The 22,614-nt window shown below is 44.1% G+C and overlaps 1 protein-coding gene across 1 annotated transcript in view; it reads right to left on the reverse strand.

Annotated features, from left to right (window-relative positions):
• Nucleotides 1-19,032, reverse strand: part of PCOLCE2 (procollagen C-endopeptidase enhancer 2) — a 60,029-nt gene extending 40,997 nt beyond the window's left edge. Inside the window, exons 1-2 of the mRNA XM_079101093.1 lie at nt 18,673-19,032; nt 17,700-17,808 (exon numbers count right to left, since the gene is read on the reverse strand). Of these exons, the coding sequence (XP_078957219.1) occupies nt 17,700-17,808; nt 18,673-18,752 (189 nt within the window). The 5' untranslated portion in view covers nt 18,753-19,032. The remainder of the gene's footprint in view (nt 1-17,699; nt 17,809-18,672) is intronic.
• Between the last annotated feature and the right edge of the window lie 3,582 nt (nt 19,033-22,614).

Consider the following 22,614-nt stretch of genomic DNA (forward strand, 5'->3'; position numbering starts at 1 on the left):
TAGAGTGCATGTTCCTGTGCACGAGGTCCTGGCCTCAATCCCTGCATGAAAAAAACAAAACCAAACAAACCACCACCACCAAAAATATATGGGGAAGCTTAATAAATAACTACAAATACGGATATTATGTAGTCAATATGTTAACTTGTATTACTATACTGGCAAAATCAAAGGAAGTACAAAGAGCTTTGAATAATTGATGTGACTGGGTAGGAAGAAAGGAAATGTAGATAAACCCAGGCCTTTTAATCTACAGCTTAATTTTTCCCCTTTAAAGAATATGATTCACTTAATTTGTTCTTCAGTATCACTGTAATAACAATGTCCAAAAGACGTAAGCAGCAGAAAAATAGGACAAGCGAATAGATCAATGGAATGTAATAGTCCAAACACACTGATATGGTCAATTAATTTTTGGCTAACGTATCAAAGCACTTCAGTGAGTGTGATGGTTCATTTTATGTGTCAGCTTGATGGTGCTAAGGGATTCCCACATGGGCTGGAAAAGTATTATTTTTGGGTGTGACTGTTAGGGTGGTTCTGGAAAAGATCAGCATTTGAGTCAGGAGAGTGAGTTTGGAAGATCCACCCTCACCCACGTAAGCTGGCATCCTCCACCCCAGCAAGGATACAAACAGAACAAAATGGGGCAGGCAGGCACATTCTGCCCCTCTCCGTGGGCTACAGCGTTCCTTTTCTCCCGCACTCGGACACCGGGGCCCTGGCTCTCCACCGGAACTCCGGGCCTTACACCAGCAGCCCCTGGATCTCAGGCCTGAGGTTCAGACCGACTTAGGCCCCCAGGTTTCTTGGTTCTCCAGTCTGAAGGCAGAAAAGGGTGGAACTTAGCCTACACAACTGCATGAGTCAGGTCCCATGATCAATCAATCAATTAATAAACAAAACAGGATCAATTACAATAATAATAAATTAGTAGGAGTAGTGGCTCTGTTTCCCTGGAGATCCCTGGCTAAGACAATGGGTGAAAGGACAGTCTTTCCAAAAAGTGTTAAAAATAAAAAAAACTGGAAACCCACATAAAAAATATGAATGGTGACGTCGCTCTCTCACACCATACGGAAGTCAATTTGAGATGGATCACAGACATAATCAAAAAACTGAAATGATAAATATGCTAGAAAAAGATCATAAAAGAATATCTTTGCAATTCTGGGTGGCAAGAAAGCACTACTGCACGGGTAAAAACTGGTAAACTTGATGTCGAAAAATTTTAGATTTTGCTGGGGATGGTGGCACACACCTGTAATCCCAGTGTCTGGATTTCAGAGGCTGAGGTAGGAGCATCGCAAGTTCAAGATCAGCCTGAGCAATTTAGTAAGACCCTGTCTCAAAATTTAAAAAATAAAGAAAGAAAGAACTGGGGATGTGCCTGGGTCATAAAGTACCCCGGGTTCAATCCCCAAGTTTTTTTTTTTTTTTTTTTTTCAACTTTTGCTAAGACATGATGGGGAAAACGAACAGCTAAACTGCAGGTGGGAAGAAAATATTTGCTATACATGTATCTGACAAGGAACTTGTATTCAGAACAAATGAATTACAATTAATGATAAAGGACAATAAATACAGGGATGAGAGAACATGCACTTCACAAAGAATAATATGCACATGAAAGAGTCCAATCTCCATCATCAGGAAAATGCAAACTAAGATCACAATTCAATATCACTAAACACCCATCAGAACAGCTAAAACTTAAAAGTCTGATAAGGGTCGGGGTGTAATGCAGGGGTAGAGTCCTCGCCTAGCACGCACAAGGCCCTGGGTTCCATCCCCAGCACTGGGAACCGAGAAAAATTTCCAGAATGTGGTGCAAACAGAAATTCCAGGCATTGCTGATGGGGGTGTAAAATGGTCAACAAATTTGGCATCTGGACCAGCAGTTTCTCGAAAAGTTAAACCATGCACGTTTCCCACAACTCAGAAACTCCTGGAGAAAAAGAAGTATGTGTGAATAAAAATACCTTTCAAAAAAATGTTCATAGCAGCTTTATTCACAACAGCTGAAATTTGGAAAAAACACAAATGCCTATTGACAGGACACCTAAACCATCTATGGCTCAGCCACACAATGGAATCGTACTCAGCGACAGGAGGAGCAAACTATCGGCACCCGCAAGCACACGGATAAACCAAAGAGCAGCACAGAGCATAAAAGTGATCAAGAAATAAAGAAGCACATACTTTTCTAGAGGACCCCACTTCTGGGAAGTTCTAGAACAGGAAAAACTAATCTATACTGTCTGCCCCTGGCAGGGAGGGATGAATGGGTTGGGAAGGAGCAAAAGGGACAGTTCTGCTCTGGAAATGCTCTCCACGGTTTGGAGCATGCACTCATCACCCTCAGTGAAATGCAAATGTAAGATCCGGGCATGCCACTGTATGTAAGGGATGCCTGTCAAAACGGTGCTGTGCAGGGGGCATGAGCATACAGCTAGCAGCCTACCGAGTTCAGAGCAGGGCTGGCCACTTAATTAATGCTCAATGACTGTTGGTTAAAATTATAAGTGTTACCTGTCACAGCAAAGCTACTGGTTAAGTGCCCTTCACATGACTGTGCAAACCTGAAACTGGTCAGGAGAAGTTTGAAACTGTATATGCATCTGTATAACAAATTGTAAAAAATTCCAGTTATAGTCTATCATGTTACCTATCATAAGAACCCAGTTATTTATTATACGCCACATCCAATTTATTCTGTCTTATCAGTTTTACCAACTGCCTCCTTAATCAACAGCCACTCCTTATATAAAAAACATATGTGGTTGGGCTGGGGATATAGCTCAGTGCACAGGACTTGCCTAGCATGCACAAGGCCCTGGGTTTGATCCCCATCAAAGAAAGAAAGGAAGAAGGAAGGGAGGAAGGGAGGAAGGGAGGGAGGGAGGGAGGGAGGGAGGAAGGGAGGGAGGGAGGGAGGATTGACCAATAGTTAATCTGAGGTTCACAAAGGGTCAAAAGCAGAACTATCATGGAGGACGATGACTTTATGTGTGCAGCGCTGGGGTTGGAACCAGGGCCTGGGTAGGATAAACACGCACTGTATCATGGACTACACCTCTGGACCGACTCATGGTCCTTGGTTTCAGCTCAGAAAAGTACTTGATGTGGTGGCACACACTTGAATCTCAGTTATGAGGGAGGCTGGGGTAGGAGATCGGCAAGTTTGAGAGGAGCCTCTGTAACTGAGCAAGACCCTGAGCAAGACAGAAAGGGCTGGAGACGTAGCTCAGTGGTAGAGCACCCCCAGGTTCAGTCCCAGTACCCTCCCAAAGAGAAAGAAAGAAACAGACAAGTACCTGAGATGTCAGAGAAAACTGAAGTATATAAACCTGAGAAATGCAACAGCTGGCTGTGAACTCTTCTGAAAGGAATGCAGGTCCCTTGAAGGTAGGGCAGGGGACAGAAGAACGGTGGTGTTCCTCATTTCTCCCATGAAGGCTAACCGATTTTTTAAATAAGTTAATATTTATTAAGTACTGTACCTACTATGTGTCAGGTCACATGCTGGGCTCTAAGGGAAGGCCAAAGGCTGAGCAGGGCTTCTCCCCTTTACAACAGCATCATCTAAGACAGTGTTTCTGAAACTTTCAGCCTCCAGGGGCCCCTTAATGGACATGGATGGATACATACATGGTCCATCAATGTTAGGCTCCATTTTTAAAATTCAAAATTAAATTCATGACACTATCTTAAAATTAACACAGTACTACGTTCACATGAGCAAGAGGCATGTTTGCCAATCCATTTGGTAACAGTCTCAAAGGCCATCAGTTTTATCTTTTACTTTCTACCGCTCTAAGCCGAAAAGTTCTAGCCCACGGTAATGAGATGTCAAGAATGGAAGCAGTGTTTGCTGGCTTCCTCCCGGAATTCTAAACAGTCAAGACAAATAAGGACCCAGAAGTGGTGGGTCCTTTTCCTCATGAACTCCGACCTGTGAAATTTCAGGCTGATTGATGGATGCGTCACACTGAGATCTTAAGATGTGAGTTTCCATTTGGGCAAGAACAGTATTTGGATTCCTGATTCTGTCTCTGGTATGAGTTATCTCTAGAAAGCATTTTTCACGTTTTGCTGCAACATCTGGGTGTGGTCTGAAAATGTGCCCCATGGTGTTACTGACTCACTTCTCTGAGGAGCGAAGAAGACATCAAGGGCTAGAAACCCTCTAAACTCTCCACACGAAGCCCTTTCTGTTCAACCTCAGAAAAGCCCAATTCCTTGTTTTCAAGGTGAAAGTAGTGACATCTTGGCTCTGAATAACAGACACAGGTGGGACAAGAAATAGGATTTCCTGCCGTGACACACCAGAGCGTGCATTTGAAGCAGAAGAAACGTCTTCATTAACGTCACCTGTGATTGAAGCATTTTTTTCTCACAATATATCATTCTTCATTGCAAAGCTTGCCCGAGAACCTTCCTGTTTAGCAGCCAGTAAACCTAACGCAGTGGGACAGTGTCACCCAGCTCTTGAACGGCCCACCTTAGGGTCACAGACTCATCAACTGCCATTGGATCATGTATCTAATTTTTGTGATTTCCTCAAGCACTGACTCAAGAGAAAGAAGCAAAGAGTTACTGCTGCCTCTTCCCTCTGCTAAATGGCATGTGCGGCAACATCACTGCCTGCAGTCCAGTGCACTGCTCAGCTTCACATACCCTAAACCAGGCCCCTGGTCTCCCCGGGCACAGGGGACTACAGGGCCATCCTTCCAGTTTGCTCAGGCCCAAGGCTCTGCAGCAGCCAACTCCTCTTGTTCTCTTCCACTCTGCAATTCCACATCCACAATTTTTATTGGCTCTATTTTAAAACATGTCCAGCAACTGCCCACCCCTCACCACCTCCGCGGCTCCCGTGCTGGTCCTGCCATCCCCTCTCATCTCAATGACAGCAATGGCCTCCCAACCAGTCCCCCCTCTTACCCCCCATCATCTGTTTTCAACTCAGCGTCCAGGGTGATCCTTTTAAAATACAAGTCACATTATGTCACTCCTCTGCTCTGCTTAAAACCCAGTGTTGTGCAGGCAAATTTGAAATGTGAACTTGGCTAGCCTGAAGTAGAGTGCAGTACCTTGTAATCCATCAACTGACTTTTTTTTTTTTTTTGGAAACCGGTGACTAAACTCAGAGATACTTTACCACTGAGCTACATCCCCAGCCCTTTTTAGTCCTTATTTGGAGACAGGGTTTTGTTAAGTTGCAAAGACTGGCCTCAAATCCGAGATCCTCCTGCCTCAGCTTCCTAAATCCCTGGAATCACAGGTATTTGCTTGTGATCACCCTCAATAGTGTGGGTGGAAGGGAGTCCAGAGGGGCAAATGGAACCTAGGGTTTCCCTGAGGGAGAAGAAATTCAGCATTGCTTCTCACTGAGTGTTCCCAGCCTGGCCTCCACATTTCATATCCCAGCCTCCACAACGCCACAATCACATGAACTAATTTCTTGAAATAAAGCTCCTTATGTGCACTTGGGCATATTAAATATACACGTGTGTGCTATGCATAAATGTGATATATACACAGGAGTATGTATCTACTATTGGTTCTACTTTGCTGAAGGGCCCGATACAACCTCCTCATGCCCTCTATATTCCATTGTCCCTCTGGATCCCTCTCCTCTCATCCCACCCTGCTCCCTTCCTGGGTTAACCTCCATGAATGAACAACAGCATCAGCATCTGTCTTCCAGTTGCTTCCGGCCACGGAAGCGCCAGTAGGACACTAACAGGCAGGAAGTCAGGCCAAGGCTCTTTCCCTATGAGGTCACCTTGCAGTGACTCCTGGGTTCTAGTAACAGCTCCCTCCATCTCCCTCCGGGGCCAGAAGTGCTGACAGCTTGGCTGCAATTAGTCCCTTGTCACCATGTAATCACTTGTGGCCTCCTGCCCTGTTTGGAAGTTGCTCTGCAGATTAACCCTTGAACCACTGTATTTTGAGTGTGCTGTTTTCCACTGGGGCTGTGACGGACAGACTTTCTTGCAGGCACTCACGATGGCCCGCAAGGCCCTATGGGATCTGCCCACTCTTCCCTCAGCGGCCTCAGCTTCTCCTGCTTTCCCCTGGTTTGTTCCTCTTTGCTGCTCAGAGTACAAGCCAGACGTGTGCGGCCCATCCAGGGTAAGAGTCTGCCTGGTTCACCAGTGTCTTCTATGTGCCCAGAAGAGCTGGTGCAGGTAAACACCACATCATCCCCTGATCCCCTCAGTCTCCATGCCCACGTCCCTCCTGTGCACCCACAGGAGGGGTGCTACCTTCTTCTTAACCACAGTTTACAAAAGAACCCTTAGAGGGAGAGAAAAAAAAAAAAAACCTGGCTCTTGTTGCCCAGCTCCACAACCCAAAGCTACCACGCCATCTCCTTCACATTCACCCAGGATCGCCAAATGTGCACCTTGGGCAAAGGTGGACAGTCACAAGTCGGAGCCCACCATCATCATCCAAGGATGACGAAGTCTACTGTTAATTCATCTTCACAAAATGTAAGAAATTCCCCTCAAAAAAGTACTTTTTCCCAAAAGGTTTATGACCCACATGGAATGAAATGTCTAAAACACAGATGCAAGTCTAAAGATGACTGAGTGGTCTATGCTGGTTCAACAATTCTACAAATGTTAAAATTATGATAATAGGGCTGGGGAGATAGCTCAGTTGGTAGAGTGCTTGCCTTGCATGCACAAGGCCCTGCGTTCAATTCCCAGCACCACAAAAAAAAAAAAAAAAAAAAAAAAAAAAAAGCAATATTATGATAATATCTATCATTCAGTTGCACTATCATAAGCATTTGTTGACTCTAAAAGAAAATCAGATTTTTCCTAGTTAACAAGTTAATAGAATATACTCTTTTGATTAATATTAACTGTTGATTTATTTTGCTATTTAACTACTTGCAAGTTCAACCCCGAATGGTTTTATACATAAAATTATCACGTTTCAAAGTCAACATTAATACTGACTCATCCTACTCTTACATATGCAAGGAATATAATATATAGTTGTACCTCAACTAAGTAACAGGACATAAACACAGAAAGCACAGAAGCACTTCACTTCAGAATGTTCTAGAATGTTCTCCTCTACACATTAGAAAGTAAACATTCAGAAACTGATATTAAATCTGAACATGGTTCTGCTTTGCTCATGTCATTGTCAGAGGGACTACACAACTACATGCCCAGAATATAAAACAGGGCCTGATGCACAGTAAGCATCTTGTGAATATTTCATGAATAGATAGTATTTATTTTCTGAGTATTTACCATGCACTAGATATTGCTCTTAATGACATACGTGTAATAACTAATGTAACACCTAACATAATCCTAGAAGGTAGGGAGTAGAGTCATCCACATTTTATAGATGAGAAAACCGAGGAACCAAGAAGGAAAGTAAAAAGCCCAAGGTAATACTGCTAGGAAGTAATTGTCTTGGCAGTAGGTCACATAACAAAACACCTCAATCTGTGAGGCTTCAAACAGTGATGCACTCTTATTTCTTATGGTCTGTGGGTTCACTGGCCTTGCTGGAGGGTTCTGGACTTCTCCCATACAATGATTCTCTGTTAGCAGCTAGGACATCATCATCTGAAGGCCTAACTATACTGGTCCTTCCAGATGACTCCCTCACTCACAGGTCTGCAAATCAGCTGAGAAGACTGAAACTGCTGTAGGCTGCCTGGCATCTCTCTCCACAAAACCAGTTGAGCTTCCTTACAGAATGACGGTCCCTCCATGGCAGCTGGCTTCCCTTAGAGCGCACATTTTAAGAAACTAAGGCAGGACTGGAGGTGTAGTGCAAGGACCTGGGTTTGATCCCCAGCAATGAATTAAAAAAAAAGAAAAGAAATAAGGAACAGAGAAACGAAGGCAGACGCTGAAAGCTTTCGTAGGCCCTAGTCCTGGGAGTCAGCCACTGTCCTTTTTGCTTTATTCTGTTTGTTTCACAGGGCCATCCTAGAGTCAACGCTGGGAGACACTAGAAAACCAGATATGGCACCCCGAGTGTCACCTTTAGAGACTCACCACCCTCACGGTAGAGCTGGCATTTGGATCTAGGCAGGCTGACTCCAGAAACCGCACTCTTAACCACCATGCCGCCGTGTCTCTATCAGGAATAAATACATAAATTCTTCAGTCTGGGTCACTAGAGGGACCTACTGTGGTGATCTGGGACTCCAAAGGTGAATTAAAATCTCCATCTCTAAAGATATAAGGTTATTTCCAATTTTTCTTTTCTTTCTTTTTCAGTGCTGGGGATTGCAGCCAGGGCCTCCTGCATGCTGGGCAACGCTCCACCCCTGAGCTACATCCCCAGCCTGATCCCTAATTTTTAACTGAAAATCCTTTCTTTGCTTCTAAACACCAAAAGTTAAGTTCCAAAAGTCAAGAGGTGCCCTCCGTAGGTGCTGGGGTGGAGGAGGCTGGGTACATCAGGGAGGGTTTGGAAGCTCTTCTGTGGACAAAGCTTTATGAAAGTGCATGTTTAAATGAAGAAAGGGCACAGTGAGTAGTGACGGGTATTTTCAAGGGGAATTCGCCATGCCCCAAAGGGATTACCATCTGGCTTGATTGAACGAGCTGGCCTGCAGACAAGTTCTACACAAATGCCACACTCTCAGTCCCCATTACAGCCCCGGAAAAGAGGTTTAAGAAAATAATCAGCACCACCATTTACTGAGTGCCTGTCTCCACCAAGCGCTGTGCAGAGGCCTTTCACCTCCTGTTTACTTCAATCCTCACGTCAACCTCACAGGGCAGGGTGGACCACCATATCCAGGGTACCAACTTCAGAAAGTTCCAGAAATTTCATCACATACTTAGTAAGTGGCCAGAGATTAAAACTTATGTCACTGTGACTCTCCAAAGCCCATTCTTCTGAGCACCAAGGAATGCCGTACATACAACCCTCCACCACGGTGATCTCTGTCCCCCTGGGTCATCGTGAGTCATTTCTGGGATATCTGTCTACTGAGAGCCTCCTCGCCCCATCATCCGGGGCTGTCATGTTTCCAATCACTGCTGTTTCTGGGTTCAGTCTGCACCTGATCTTAGGTAGGTACTTTACAGCTGTAGTGAATTAATAAGTTATGATTTCTTCAGAGGAAGTTGACAGTAAACCAGGGATTTTGGGTCAGTGTCTAGCAATCAAGCCCCTATCAACCACACCTGGGAGCTCGGGCAGTAAAACTGCCTCTGGCTTCCACGTGCCTCTTCTCGTGGGTCTCTCCCTCCCTTCAAGTTTTAGAAAACACTATCTGATTATGTATAGGGCCCGGGAGTGCCTTGGGGTGAGGCAGTGAAAGCGAGGGGTATTTAGTGGCAGGGCTTGGGCTCTGGGCAGCTTTCATTCCAACTCCCCACCTCTCCGCGGGTGTTCCGTTTATTTTTGGATGTTTATATTGGTTCTCCAAGGCCTGCCACACCAACTCTCATGAGCTAACAAATAATGTATTTGAAGAAAACCCTTCTCTCCTCCCAGGTTCCTAGAGTTAGAAATTCAAGGGTACCCAGGAGCAACCTTGCCACAGCTGATACAGTTGAGAAATGACAAGATGCGACTGTGTAAGTACAGGGTAATGATCCCCCTTTCCATGGGACTGAGGGAGAAGATTTCATACCTAGAAAGCTTCTCTGTGCAAGGAACCTGGGACGGCAGCTGTCCACGGGGGTGCCTTCCTTACTAAGCAGAACCCCTTCCTAAGTCTAAGCAGAACAATGTGGGGAAAAACACAAAACCCAGCCTTGGAATTAGGACCCCTCTAAATACTTCACTGGTCTTCAGCAAAAAGCTACCAAGTGAGAACGCTGCCTTTTTTTTTTTTTTTTTTTTTACTGAAAGATTGTAAGGAAACTGCAGATGTATGGAACAATTCAAATGTGCCCACTCTGGAGTGAGGCAAGGAATGGGAAAGTAATTTCGCCACCATTTTTCATAATACATACGAAAATCCTTTCTAGGGCTTTACCTCTATGAAATGCCTTCTCCACTTACACTGCTTTTAAAGATGTGTCTCCTTGCATTGTCATGACCGTGGTGTTTCAGGAAAGAGTGGGGTTTTTTTTTTTTTGATCATGAATAATCGTTAGAGAGAATCCCTTGCAGAAAAAAAAGAAAAAAGGTTAAAAAAAAAAAAAAAAACCCGATGGAAGACTTCATTTTCAAGTTTTCTCATCTATTTGTTATCTGTCTGAATGCAGCTCTAAAAATGGAAGCAGTATAAATCAGCATACTTAACAAAGCATCAGGTTTTCAATCAATGAAAGCATACTTGGTCCACGTGAGAAAGCAAGAAGAAAACAAAACAAAAACAAAGACCAGAGGCCCTCAAAAGCAAGTAGACAAGTAAACAAAGAGAAAAAGGGGCCCCCCTGGGAAAATGTCACCTGCTTGCTTACTGATCAAGGCTCCCCAGAGGAGTCAGGGAGCAGATATGCTTCCTGCTTCCAGTGTCTTCTCCACTGAAACCTGACAGGAGTAGCTGATGGGTCCTGAGGGCCATGAGTTATTCTCTCAATTCAAACAAACAAACAAACAAACAAAAAACAGTTGTAGGCTCTTGTCCCATCCATACGGTTCTCAAGCTTGGATGTGCAAACATTCTCAACATGTTAATCATACTCATTGTCACTTTCCTTAAGTATCAATGATATTAACTCAGCATTGGATCAAATTACTATTCAGGCAGCTGAAATAACTATGCTGATAAAACAGATAAATCCATTCATTTATTAAAAAAAAAAAAAAAAAGAGTTAAGATAGGAATTTCAGTCTCTATATAATTCTAAATCCTATGTATAGTTTAAAGCCAGGAAATATGTGCTTAAGGCCAAAATTCCATTCCCCTATCTCTCCTGCTGTGGTTACACCAGACAAATCATAGTTACAGTCATTTTAGAACCCCTTGCTATACCCTCAGGTATAATTAAGTGACTTAAATGCTGAGTTCCTGCCTCAATTCATTATTTGTTTTCTCAAATTATACACCCAGCACTGATCTTACCAGGGTTTCACTGTTTTAATTTTGACACAAACCCAAGCCCCCCACCCCCCGCTAGCTTTCTTCTCATGAAGCTGTTCAAAGTTACTGCAAAGACATAAATCCCACTCCCATTTTTAATCTGAGTTCTTTCCATTAAATGTGAATGCTATTTAAATTTAATAAGCCATTTAAATTTAATCAGGCTTCTAGGGGATGGATTCCTGTGATGACTTTAACACATAAAGTTAGAAAATTACCCTCAGGGCAATGGTACAGAAATACCTTTATATAGTTGCTTTTATTTTTTTGGTACTGGGGACTGAACCCAGAAGCACTTAATTGCTGAGCCACATCCCCAGCCCTTTTTATACTTTGTGAGAGGTCTCGCTAAGCTGCTTAGGGCCCTGCTAAGCCACTGAGGCTGGCGTTGAACTCCAGATCCTCCTGCCTCAGCCTCCTGAGCTGCTGGGATTACAGGTGTGAGCCACCCTGCCAGGTTTATATAATTGTTTATCAGGCATATTCAGAAATACCAAGGCACATGTGAGGTCGAACAAAGTCTTACAAAGGTCTACTTCAAATCAACACATGAAACTACTTATGGTGAACACCAAGGTAATTCACACACACAGTTGTTACTGATTCTTGTTTACTCCCTAGGAGATTGATTATAAGCTCCCTGATCTCAGGGCCCATCACAATGCCTGCTACATACTAAGCACTCAATACATTTTGGTGACTATGTATTTGATAAATAAGTGTGTATGTGTAATTGTATTACTGAGTCAGAAAATATTGTGCTAAGTCTTTTCGTACTATTTACAAACATGATGATATTAGGCAAGATGCAAATTTGTGAGACCTCAGTTTCCCTACCTGGGACATGGGCACATTAATGCTTGTCTTACCAACCTCAGAGAATTGCATGCAAATGAAATTAACTGATTCAACGTATTTGAAGGCATGCTAAAAAACATACAATATTATTTTAGTACTATGATTTATATAATAACAAGTATATTAAATTCCAGCAGAATAAAAAAGTAGGTAGTTATCAAATGATAACTGGGGAATCTGAAGTTCTTTCTATGTAAGACTGTTTATGCTTTTCATCTTCTGCCTGCAGTAGCTAAATAAGGAGGAATTGATGTATTTTTGGCCTGAACAGGACAGACTGTATCCGTTGTCAAACTTTCTTCTTAACCCTGACTAGTTAGACTTCCTGATCCTCCCATGTTATTTACTTCAGAGACAAAAGGATGAAAACTTGTTTTCTAGGTGGGGCCCCAAGATGAAATTTTAAATTGCTCAAGTGTTTGCTGATTTTTCTCAAGTCAGGTTTATGCTGAAAATAATAATTTGAAAACCTGAATTAATTGGCTAATTGCAGTACTTTTAAAATCTTTTTGGAAATACAAAAGGGATTATAAATAACAAATATAAACCTTATAATTTCAGTAATAATAGAACTGCATTCATGGCTTACCTCATTTTAAAAACTGATTTTTAAATTATGCTCAGCTTTATTTTATTCTTTTTGCAGTGCAGGGGATTGAACCCAGGGCCTTGTGCATGCAAGGCAAGCACTCTACCAACTGAACTACATTCCCAGCCCTATGTTTAGCTTTAAATTTAAGAATGAAATTATTTTCACTAATCTCTGTACACCAGATGCTGTTCTGGTTAGATAATAACAGCAACTGCCTTACACATTTATTGTTATATTGTTCAGACACCAACTTTAAATAACATTTCCTATATACCAGTTCAAGCAGAGTTCCTCGAAGGCTCTGGGCTTTAAATTTCCTCTAATTTGCAGTTGCTGTAAATAAATTTCAGCCCATGCCACTTAGCCATACATACCAAATAGAGCCCACAAAGATATGTTACTGTCAATGTCTATTTTTCTCTAAAGGAACATATTTGTGTCAAATCATTAATATGTCTCTCTAATTCTACTATGGGAACTACAAATTGGAGAAGTCACACGTGAAAATATCAAGAAACAGAAAACCTGGTGAGCTGCCAAGTTGGCGTGGATCCGTAAGGAAACTATAATGGACTGGTGCTCTCGACGCCCGCGGAGCCTGGAGCCAGGAAGGCAAGGTGCCTGGTGGGCTTTCTCTCACCTCCCACCCAGGGGGGCTCACACTGCCTCTCCGTCACCCGTCTGCAGCACTGTGCTGGCAGGCTCAGGGACAGCTTTCTGGCCTGTGTTGCCGTGGGCCCAGAGGCCCGCTTCCTTTAAGGATCCTACAATCTCTTACTGTCCTCAGCACACAATCCTGTCCTGCAGGAGAACCACGGCATTGGGGTCCAAGTGGTGGTAGGTCCAGGTCTGGAGTTTCGTGCTTTGCTGCAGGATTCGGCACAGGCAGTTCTTATCTTTACATCAGTTCTTATCCTTGCTTTTTTTTTTTTGGTACCAGGGATTGAACTCCGGGGTACTAAACCATTGAGCCACATCCCCAGCCCTATTTTGTACTTAGAGACAGGGTCTCACTGAATTGCTTAGCACTTCATTTTGCTGAGGCTGGTTTTGAACTCATGATCCTCCTGCCTCAGCCTCCTGAGCCGCTGGGATTACAGGCTTCCAAGTTTTCTCAGAAGGCTGGGTCCTCATTTTTCCAAAGGACTTTAGCTGTCGAATCACTCTCATTTCCTGCCACTCCCTCATATATAAAGGACAAATTATGCAAATGCCTTTTAGGTTAGTCCCAAAAGATAGCGCCTACAGGAAGCTTACAAAATGTCACTCCCACTACGGATTACAAAATGCTTTACGATTCCTTAACTCGCCTGTTTTCTGATTAAACATACAGTCATGCATTTTTAAGAATACACTCAGCAAAATTAATTAGTGAAACTCAAGACTAACTGAAGCCACTGAGAGTTTGTGACCAGAAACATAAAGCTGAGTCAACAGGTTCAAGTTCCAGTCACAACTTCAACAACCACAAAGTGCAAGTATCAGCTTCCCCATTTGCAAAGCAGAAGCACAACTGAACGGCATGGAGCAACTTTGTGCTCAACGGATGTTTATGTGGGTAAAAGGAACCTCAAAATCCTCTCACACTGTCCCAAGTGACTTCGAGGGATGATGGAAATATTCATATCACATATGGTCCAGGATGGTGGTCACTATCCACATGTGGCTACCAAGCACTTGAAATTCAGTGAGTGGGTTTGAGGAAATGAACTTTTATTTCATTAATTTAAATTTTAAACAGCCAATGTCAAAAGTGCAGCTGTCCAAGAAATTGCTCTAAAAACGTTAAAGTCCTATTCCAGGGCCTGGGGATGCAGCTCACTGGCTGAGCACGTGTTTTGAGGGTGCAAGGCCCTGGGTTCATAGGGGGAAAAGTTTTTTTAAAAAAAGGGGGCAAATCTCAATTTCTAATCTGCAGGCTACACTTCCATACCAGAAAGCCCCACACGAGTGGCTGGAAAGCCTGCCCGTGACCCCCAGGGTTGACTTTTCTCATAGCGCAGATGTTAAAATCAGACTTCCACACTCTCCACTGGTACCACAGGTGAGTGAGAGCCACTTGGTGGCGGAAGTCCACCTGCTGGCACACAGGGACCGTCAGGAAGAACCAAAAGGGAGGCAGATGAGCTTAAACAGCATATGTCTCTTCCGCTCCGGGGAGCTGAAGTATTCCAGTTCTGGGTGTGTGCACATGTGTGTGTATGTGCTTTTCCGGCCTCAGGGACTGAACCCAGGTGCCCTCTACCACCAAGCTTCATCTCCAGCCCTTTACACTTTTTATTTTGAGACAGGGTCTCGCCATGGCCCAGGCTGGCCTCAAACTCTCAATCCGTCTGCCTCGGCCTCCTGAGTAGCTGGGATTACATGCATGCACCACCACATGCCACCAAGTTTAAGGGCCACTCTGAGATTTTCCCATCTGTGTGATGGAAAAAAACATCTTAGAAATGTGTCAGAGAGAAAGGCTTCTGTGACGTTTTGACGAATGTGACACTGACTCACCCAGTGGGGACTCTATTCTTGGTTTGCAGATGGAGTGGCAGGAAATGGACTGGACTACAAGCTTCAGCTAGAGACTGGGTTGGACAGGTCCTAGCAGAGCACCAGCCCCATGCAGAACGGTGGCCACCCTGGGGGCTGGGACCAGGGCATCTGCCCCTCAGCTGCAGCCTCACTCTAACAAGCATGCAGATCTGCTGAGAAGGCACGGAGGCAAAGGCTCCACGTTTCTTCATCTTCTTTCTTGCCATCCTATTCACCCCACCATCTCCTCCTGGACACCTCGGCACCTTCCCAATCCATCTCCCCGTTTCCATTCTTAACTCCCTGTAATTCAACCTCCACACAACTACCAGAAAGATCTTTTACAATCAGATCATCTCATTCCTCTGCTTGAAGTCCTCCCGTGGTTCCTACTCACAACAAAATTCAAACTCCCTACTCTGGTATCCAGGGCTCTGCTCTTTTATTGTTTATTTATTTATATTTATTTTTTTGCTTCTTCTCTTCCCACTGTCCCCTTCTTCCTTCTGTTCCCACCACACTGACCTCCTCCATTGTTCTTGAGGTAAATCAAACGTCTTCCCCGCCTCAGGCTCTGAGTTTCAGGGATTTAGGTGCATAGATCTGTCTTTACAATAAACCTGAGATTAAAGAAGAGAAATGCTGGTCACACGGTTTATGAGGGCTGGGAAGAGAATCTGGATTCAGGGAGGTCTGCCAATGCCGAGCTTGTAAAATGGGCTCCTTTAAAATCGGGGCCTCAGTGAAGTCCTGACTGACTCCACCTAGCTCGGCTGGCCTGTTCTTCCTGAGTCATTTCTCCTCGACTTATCCCAGGTTCCAGGAAGAGCCAGCCTCATAGGCAGGCCACCTCACGATGGAACAAAATTGCCTCCTCAAGCAATAAAGATTTCCCTGATGCCACAGACCCCTACAGAACCAGACCCGAGATAATGACCTCCCAGGCCACAGTCAACCAAGTCTGTGTGACTACGCGTGCTGCCCCGCCCCCGTTCCTCCCCCATGGCCATACTGAATGAATTCCTTTCCTGCTTTACCATCGCTCATCTCTCCGACTGGACTCTCCAGGTGGCTTGTGGCTATACCTGGTCTGTGGGGACTCCCAGCGCCAGACCTCTGGCCTAAGACTCCAGTAAGCTCACGGCTTTCACCTTGGTATTACATTCAAATGAAGCATCCATATACTTCCTTGTCCCCACACAGAAGGAGGCCACTGGGCCTTTCCAGAGGCAAACCCCTCCTTTGTCAAGGAAAAACTTCCCTGGATGCCCTCCAACCGCCCCCAGTCAGCATTTCATGCCACACCAACACAGTCCTGCAATCTCTCCCAAGTCATGTGGTCAACCATGAATTTCGACTTGTTAGGCACATGATGCCTCTGGGCTATTAATTTTCTTGGCTCATTCTAAACTTGCAAGCATTTAATTACAATTAAAACAAGGCTATAATATAAAAACCAAGTTACTTTTATGAGTGTTTCAGAAACTTATTTCATATTTATGCTAACATCAATATTTCTAAGCTAATCTTTATGTCTTATTCTCTCCTGGCTCCATATGCTGTAAAAACAATGAAATCTGTACCAATTCATCAGATGGTTGACATTTTATAGGAGGGCATGAATGCACATAAGAGCTGAGTTTTATATTACGGAGGAGGACCTCTCATATCTGCCTGTCAAATGACTTCTTGGAGGGAATGCCTCATTGCAGGACAGGTTTTACTTTACATAAAGTAGGACTTATAAGCCATTTGCTCAAGTCAGTTCCTATCATTGTTTGAGGCCTCCGCTTCTCCATCTATAAAGTGGGGATAATAATACTTTCTTAGAGCGGTTTTGAGGATTCGGTGAGATGATGCTTGTTAACTACCTGGCCCAGTAAATGCTAGCTTACACAGTCAAAGGTTGCTACTTCTTACAATCAGAATCTGTGGGTAGTATGGCCTGACTAAATGAAGCTCTCAGGGAACCAATGTTTTCAATTACCAAACAACTTCCCAACAACAACAGAAATGAAGATAGCAATCACTGCCACACTGACTACAAAGGTAACACAATCCAGCTGACTCTAAATACGCTTTTTAAAACACTAGTTGTCTTAAGATCCAGCTGCTTATCTTGACTCAGCATAATCTAGCCATGATTATATCAGTCTTGTTATCCAGCCCCCCAACCCCAATTATTATCGTTCTCTACTCTTAAATTGCTTTTAGTGGTGGCTTCGATCCAGGGACATTAAGTGTTTTTCTTTTTTTTTTCTCCTCTATTTTCTTCTCCTAGTGGGTATAAAGTAATCATAGCACTATCTTTGATCTTTTATTTCCCACTGGGAGTTTATGCAGGCATGAGGAATAACTGACTTCCAAAGGTCAATAGACAGACCTTTGACTGAAAATAGCCTTCATTAGGAATCCATAAAACTCAACTGAGTCAGGCTAAGTTCTCAGAAGCACATCTGCTTTCAGAATTTATTCCTTCAAGCATTATCTTGAGCCCTTTCTAATCGTTAATGCAGGACACCACTAGATCTCTTAATAAAAATCTCCCAAATAGTTGAAGTAAATCCAGCATTTCATTTATTCAGGCATTTGCCTCTAACCCAACTCCTCACACCAGAAGAAAAAAGCAACTGCCTTGCTCTGCTTCCAATGCCCACTTTCAAGAGAATACCTTTTTTAAAAAATGCTTACTGTGATTTTCCAAGTACATTTGCTATTTGGAGGGTACACTCCAGGAAAACCTTCACTGCCAATAAATCCAGACTCTCCAGTAAGAATGCCGCCACATGTGAAAACAGGTCTGTGAAAATAAAAGAGGAAAGAACACTTAATTTGAAACATGGTTTAACAATCTAACGTCCACCTCAGAAAGATGCACAGAAATGGATAAGAGTTAATATTGTTTAATACTTGCTTGCACTAGATAATAGAGCTGAAAGCTGCTAGCTCTCAGAATATTTAAATCACAGCATGATCAAGCGCTCAGTCCAGATGCCATCTGTCTCCATCAGAATCACCTAGAAATATATTTACCTAGGAATATATGTACATACATAAAACCAATCCTCCAGGGTGCATGCAAGTCTCCTAGGAAAACGGTTAATGGATCAACTAAACTGGAGAGAGTGGAAGAGGTGGTGAGAGCCAGGTTGAGTGAGGTGCAAGGTTTTAAGGATAGCCAGTTAATATTATTTAAATAGTTATTTAGTTAATAAGAAAGTTTTGACGTTCCCAGATTTGGAGGCATGCCTAGGTCTCCTCCCCTCTTCTGGAAACCTTTGGCAGCGCCTCCCATTGAAAAGGAAGGCTGATGCTGATGGAGGTGGAAGAGGAGGTGCCAGCAGCGGCCACGCGTGGGTTGGGTCCCTCAGCCCGGGTCCTGGGGCCGTCCAAAGGGTGGCAAAGAGTTAACAGTTGGGAGCGGCTCCCGGGTTTCCCCTGGCTCCCATCTCTGGGCAAAGCCTCTCGGGGCAAGGACACAGCAGTCAAGCAGACGCCACCTAAGTGGGCCCTGGTCCTTCCCTCCGCTCCCTCAGACACTCGCGGAGAGGAAAGGCAGGTCGGTGCCCCGCGCCACGTGGTGGCGGGCCGGCTGCGGAGCCCCCTGGGCGCAGGGAGGCGAGCGCGGCGCGGGGCCGCAGGGGCGCGGGGGCGCGGGGGTTACCTCTCCGGGGGCTGCGGCCGGGCCGGCCGGGCGGCGGCCAGCAGCAGGCAGAGCGGGGCCCAGGCGCCGGCGCCCCTCATGGCCGGTGTGGACGCGCGGGCTCCACCCCGCCGCGCGCACCCCGCTTCGCACCCGCCGGGGCTCACACCCCCGCGGGCATGGACACGCGCGCGCCCCGGCGTCCCGCGGCCCCTCTCCGTGTCGGCTGCGCGCTCGCGCCGCGGGCGGCCAGGTACCCCGAGTGCGCGGCGGCCGGCGGGCGGGGCGCTTTTAAAGGCGCTCGCGGTGCCGTCTGACGACGCTCCGTTTCCCCTGAGGAGCTGCTCTGGCAGCCGCAGGCCACTGCTGAATATCCCGTTTGTTCTCGGCGGCAGGAGGGGCGGCTCCGAGGCCAGAGCCGCCTCCTCCCCTGGGGCGCGCGGGCGGGCGGGCGTCCGCTCCGTGCGCCGCGGGACCCACCGCGGGACCGCGGGCCCAAGGATGGGCAGCGAGTGGTACCCAGGCGGACCTGGCTCCCCCGTCCACGGACCGGCCTCAGCGAGAGCGTCGTGGTTTGCTTTGGGGAGTGTCCCCCCAACAGTTGCTTTTAAATAAAAAGTCTCATTTTTAGACTTAGCTGGTTGCTGCAAAACCTAGGGTTCCCTGTTTTGTCGCCTTCGAACATCCAGATCCAAGGAGACAGTAAAGACGCTCCACCGAATTCCAACTCCGGGTCTCAGACTTTTACTTTAAACACACACACACACACAAGCTCAGTAGATGCTTCTGTTTTTCCTGGTATTGGAAACAAGGAGGGAGATGGCTTCTGTGGGGGGATTTAAATATGCCTTTTCAAGCCAGCGATCTGTGAGTGAATTAAATGTCAAATAACGAGGGCGGAAGCCCAATCATCTAATCTCACCATCCCAAGTTAAGTTCTGGAAATGGTGTTTCTCTGCTGGCATCTCTCTGTTTTTAGAAGAGCTTATCCAACAGTTGGGAAAGAAGCTTTCCAGTTTCTTTCTTTAGTATCGATGAGTTAAGCTTTACAGAGAACTTGTTTGTCCAAGAACAATTCTAGCCTTGTGGAATCGAGGCTTTCCTTTATTTAATTACACACACCAAAAATTTAAACCTTTATTTTTGGTAACTGCTTCCCAATAATCGGGAATTAAAAGAATAGCAAGAACAGAACGGACGAATTGAGATTTTCAACAATCACATCACCCATGGGAGATATAACTTAATTTTCATGCCTGATTTCGGCTGTTCCCTCTAAATTATTTTCACTTTTTAAGAAAAAAATGTAAGCATTAGAGTAAAACTTGTCAAGATTTCATTTCTAAAGATGAGTTTATTATGTTAAGAAGATAAACACTTGGGACAAAGAAATAGCTAAAAACTGGTTACCTGACTTTTAATAATGGGAAAACCCAAGAGCTTACACTAGTAATCAGAACTTCCCTGCAGAATTCAGATTATCTTAGCACTTTAAAAAAGTGAAGGAAAAAAACACCATAAACTACAAATTTTGAAGAGTTCTCCAAAGGCACCACACCCTGTATTACATTTTTTTAAGAAGGGATTACAGAATTTGGCAAGTTGCATTATATTCTAAAACTTACACCCTCAACTCAATAAAAATTTCTTTAGACCAGCAAAGAGGAAAATAAATGATTGTTTATCTTGCACACATTTCAAGAATAAGCTATCCAATAGCCTAAGTGTTTTAGATGATAGTTTATTAAAAAGTCATAGTTTGACATTATAAAGTGAAAATATTGTGCAATTCAATTTGTGTAATGGTTTAGAGTCTTCATAACCAGAAAATATTTCATTCTTAGGACTAAACAAAGTTTTTGAAATTTAAAATAAAAAACACAAAGTATTAAGCATGCCTAAATAGATAGGAAACTATTTAAACAAAAATATGCAATGGTGTTTTCTTTCCCTAGTTTATAGCTGATGATGAGTTCATATCCTTACTGAAGAGTTGGGTTTCTAACACTGATCATTCTGTTGTTGTTGAGACTCATAAGAAAGACATTGATCTTCCCATGTGATTTTAAAAGTTTATTAAGACTCATATTATTTGCTTTTAAAAACACATATTTGACTTGGAACTACAATTCTAACCAAAATTATAAACCTTACATGTCCTGAGAAGCTTAATGTGTTAAATTTGAGGCAGACTCAAGGGGACTCTGAAGGTGTGTGTATATAGTTCATCTCTCTCAGACCAGTTTCTGGACTTTTTTTTTTTTGGGGGGGGGGGTAGTGCAGGAAACCAGGGATTGAACTCAGGGGCACTCAACCACTGAGCCACATCCCCAGACCTAGTTTGTATTTTATTTAGAAACAGGGTCTCACTGAGTTGCTCAGCACCTCAATTTTGCTGAGACTGGGTTTGAACTGGAGATCCTCCTGCCTCATCCTCCCCAGCCACTGGGATTACAGGCTTGTGCCACCAGACCAAGCCATTTCTGGACTTTTGCAATGCCAATAAAAGTAGTATAATGGCCAGAGAGCCACAGAACGCCAGGCAGAGGGAAAGGGGAGAGGTGGAGATGACTGCAGCCTGGTGTAGATTCTCAAAATGTAAAGCCATGCTTGTTATCCCAAATGTATACTATCCAGTCTCTGCAGTTAGCAGACGGAGAATCGAAGTCATGGGAACATGGAATATGCACCAATGAACTGACCACTTGTAAAATTAGGCCCCAGGCAAGCATTTCTTGCTGCATAGTATGAGCATCTAGCTGTGCCTACTATGTCTAGCTGATTCATCTCTGGCTAGTTCAGCAAAGTTATAAATATCTGAAAATGCAATGTAAATCTAATGTACATTCATACCACAATGCAGTATTGATCTTGCAAAAGATCCAGAGTTTCATAAAATGAATGCAAGTTCAAAGAAAGGGGAGAATGATGAGTTTTTTTGACAAATGAAGACCTGGATGAGTTGCTGCTGTGAAAAATGGAAGGAAAGAAACGGAAGAAGGTTCCTGGTCAAAAATTCCTTCAAAAAAGAATGACTGTGTGTGTGTGTGTGTGTGTGTATGTGTGTGTGTGTGTGTGTGCAGGAACTCAACTCATACTAAGCATGTGCTCAACCACAGAGCTACGCCCCCAGCCCCAAAATGAAAGATTTTTAATAACAAAGAATCAAAGACAAACCTGTGAGAAAAATGCAGAAGCCCCCATAATATTTTTCCAAAAGTGACTGTGCTAGCTTTCTGTGACTGCAATATGTACCTGAGATAATCATATTATAAAGAGAAAAGATTTATTTGGGCTCACAGTTTCAGAGGTTTCAGTCCATGACTGGTTGGCACCATGGCTTCGAGCCTGAAGATGGCACATCAGTGTGGGAGTGCCCAGTAGAGTAAAATCACTCACCTCTTGCTAGGAACAAAAAAAAAGAAAGACGAAGGGACAGGCCTTCTTACATCCCTCCGAAGGCACGCCCCCAATGACCTTAAGACCTCCCACTAGGCCCCGCCTCTTAAAGGGTCTGCCACTTCCCAGTTGCACCACCAGCTGAGGACAAAGCCTTTACCACACCGGCTTCTGGGGAACGTTAACGACCACAGCAATGGTCTCCTACACGTTGCACTGAGAAAGTCAGAAGTAAAAGAAGAGACGATAAACGTCTCTTTATAAATTTGCTCTGTTGTTTTGTCAGGAAAATTATGTCTAAAAAGTTCACATGGTTTCATTCTTTGTTCATGAAGAGAATTAGCACACAGTTTCAAATATAATTGAAATTTAATGAATACAAAATAAATATAACTCTCTAATTTTCAGTTTCATTTAAAGATAAAATCCCAAGCACGTTTTCAATACCTATCATCAAAACTTGGAACCTATTTTATGAAAACAAGTGGACTTTTCCAGTACAGATATGGATAATCCCCAATTATCTCAAAAGGTGCCTGAGCACCAGCCCAGGGCCATACGTCA

The sequence above is a fragment of the Sciurus vulgaris genome (assembly GCF_902686455.1).
Source record: "Sciurus vulgaris genome assembly, chromosome: 10".
In the NCBI taxonomy this organism is placed as follows: Eukaryota; Metazoa; Chordata; class Mammalia; order Rodentia; family Sciuridae; genus Sciurus; species Sciurus vulgaris.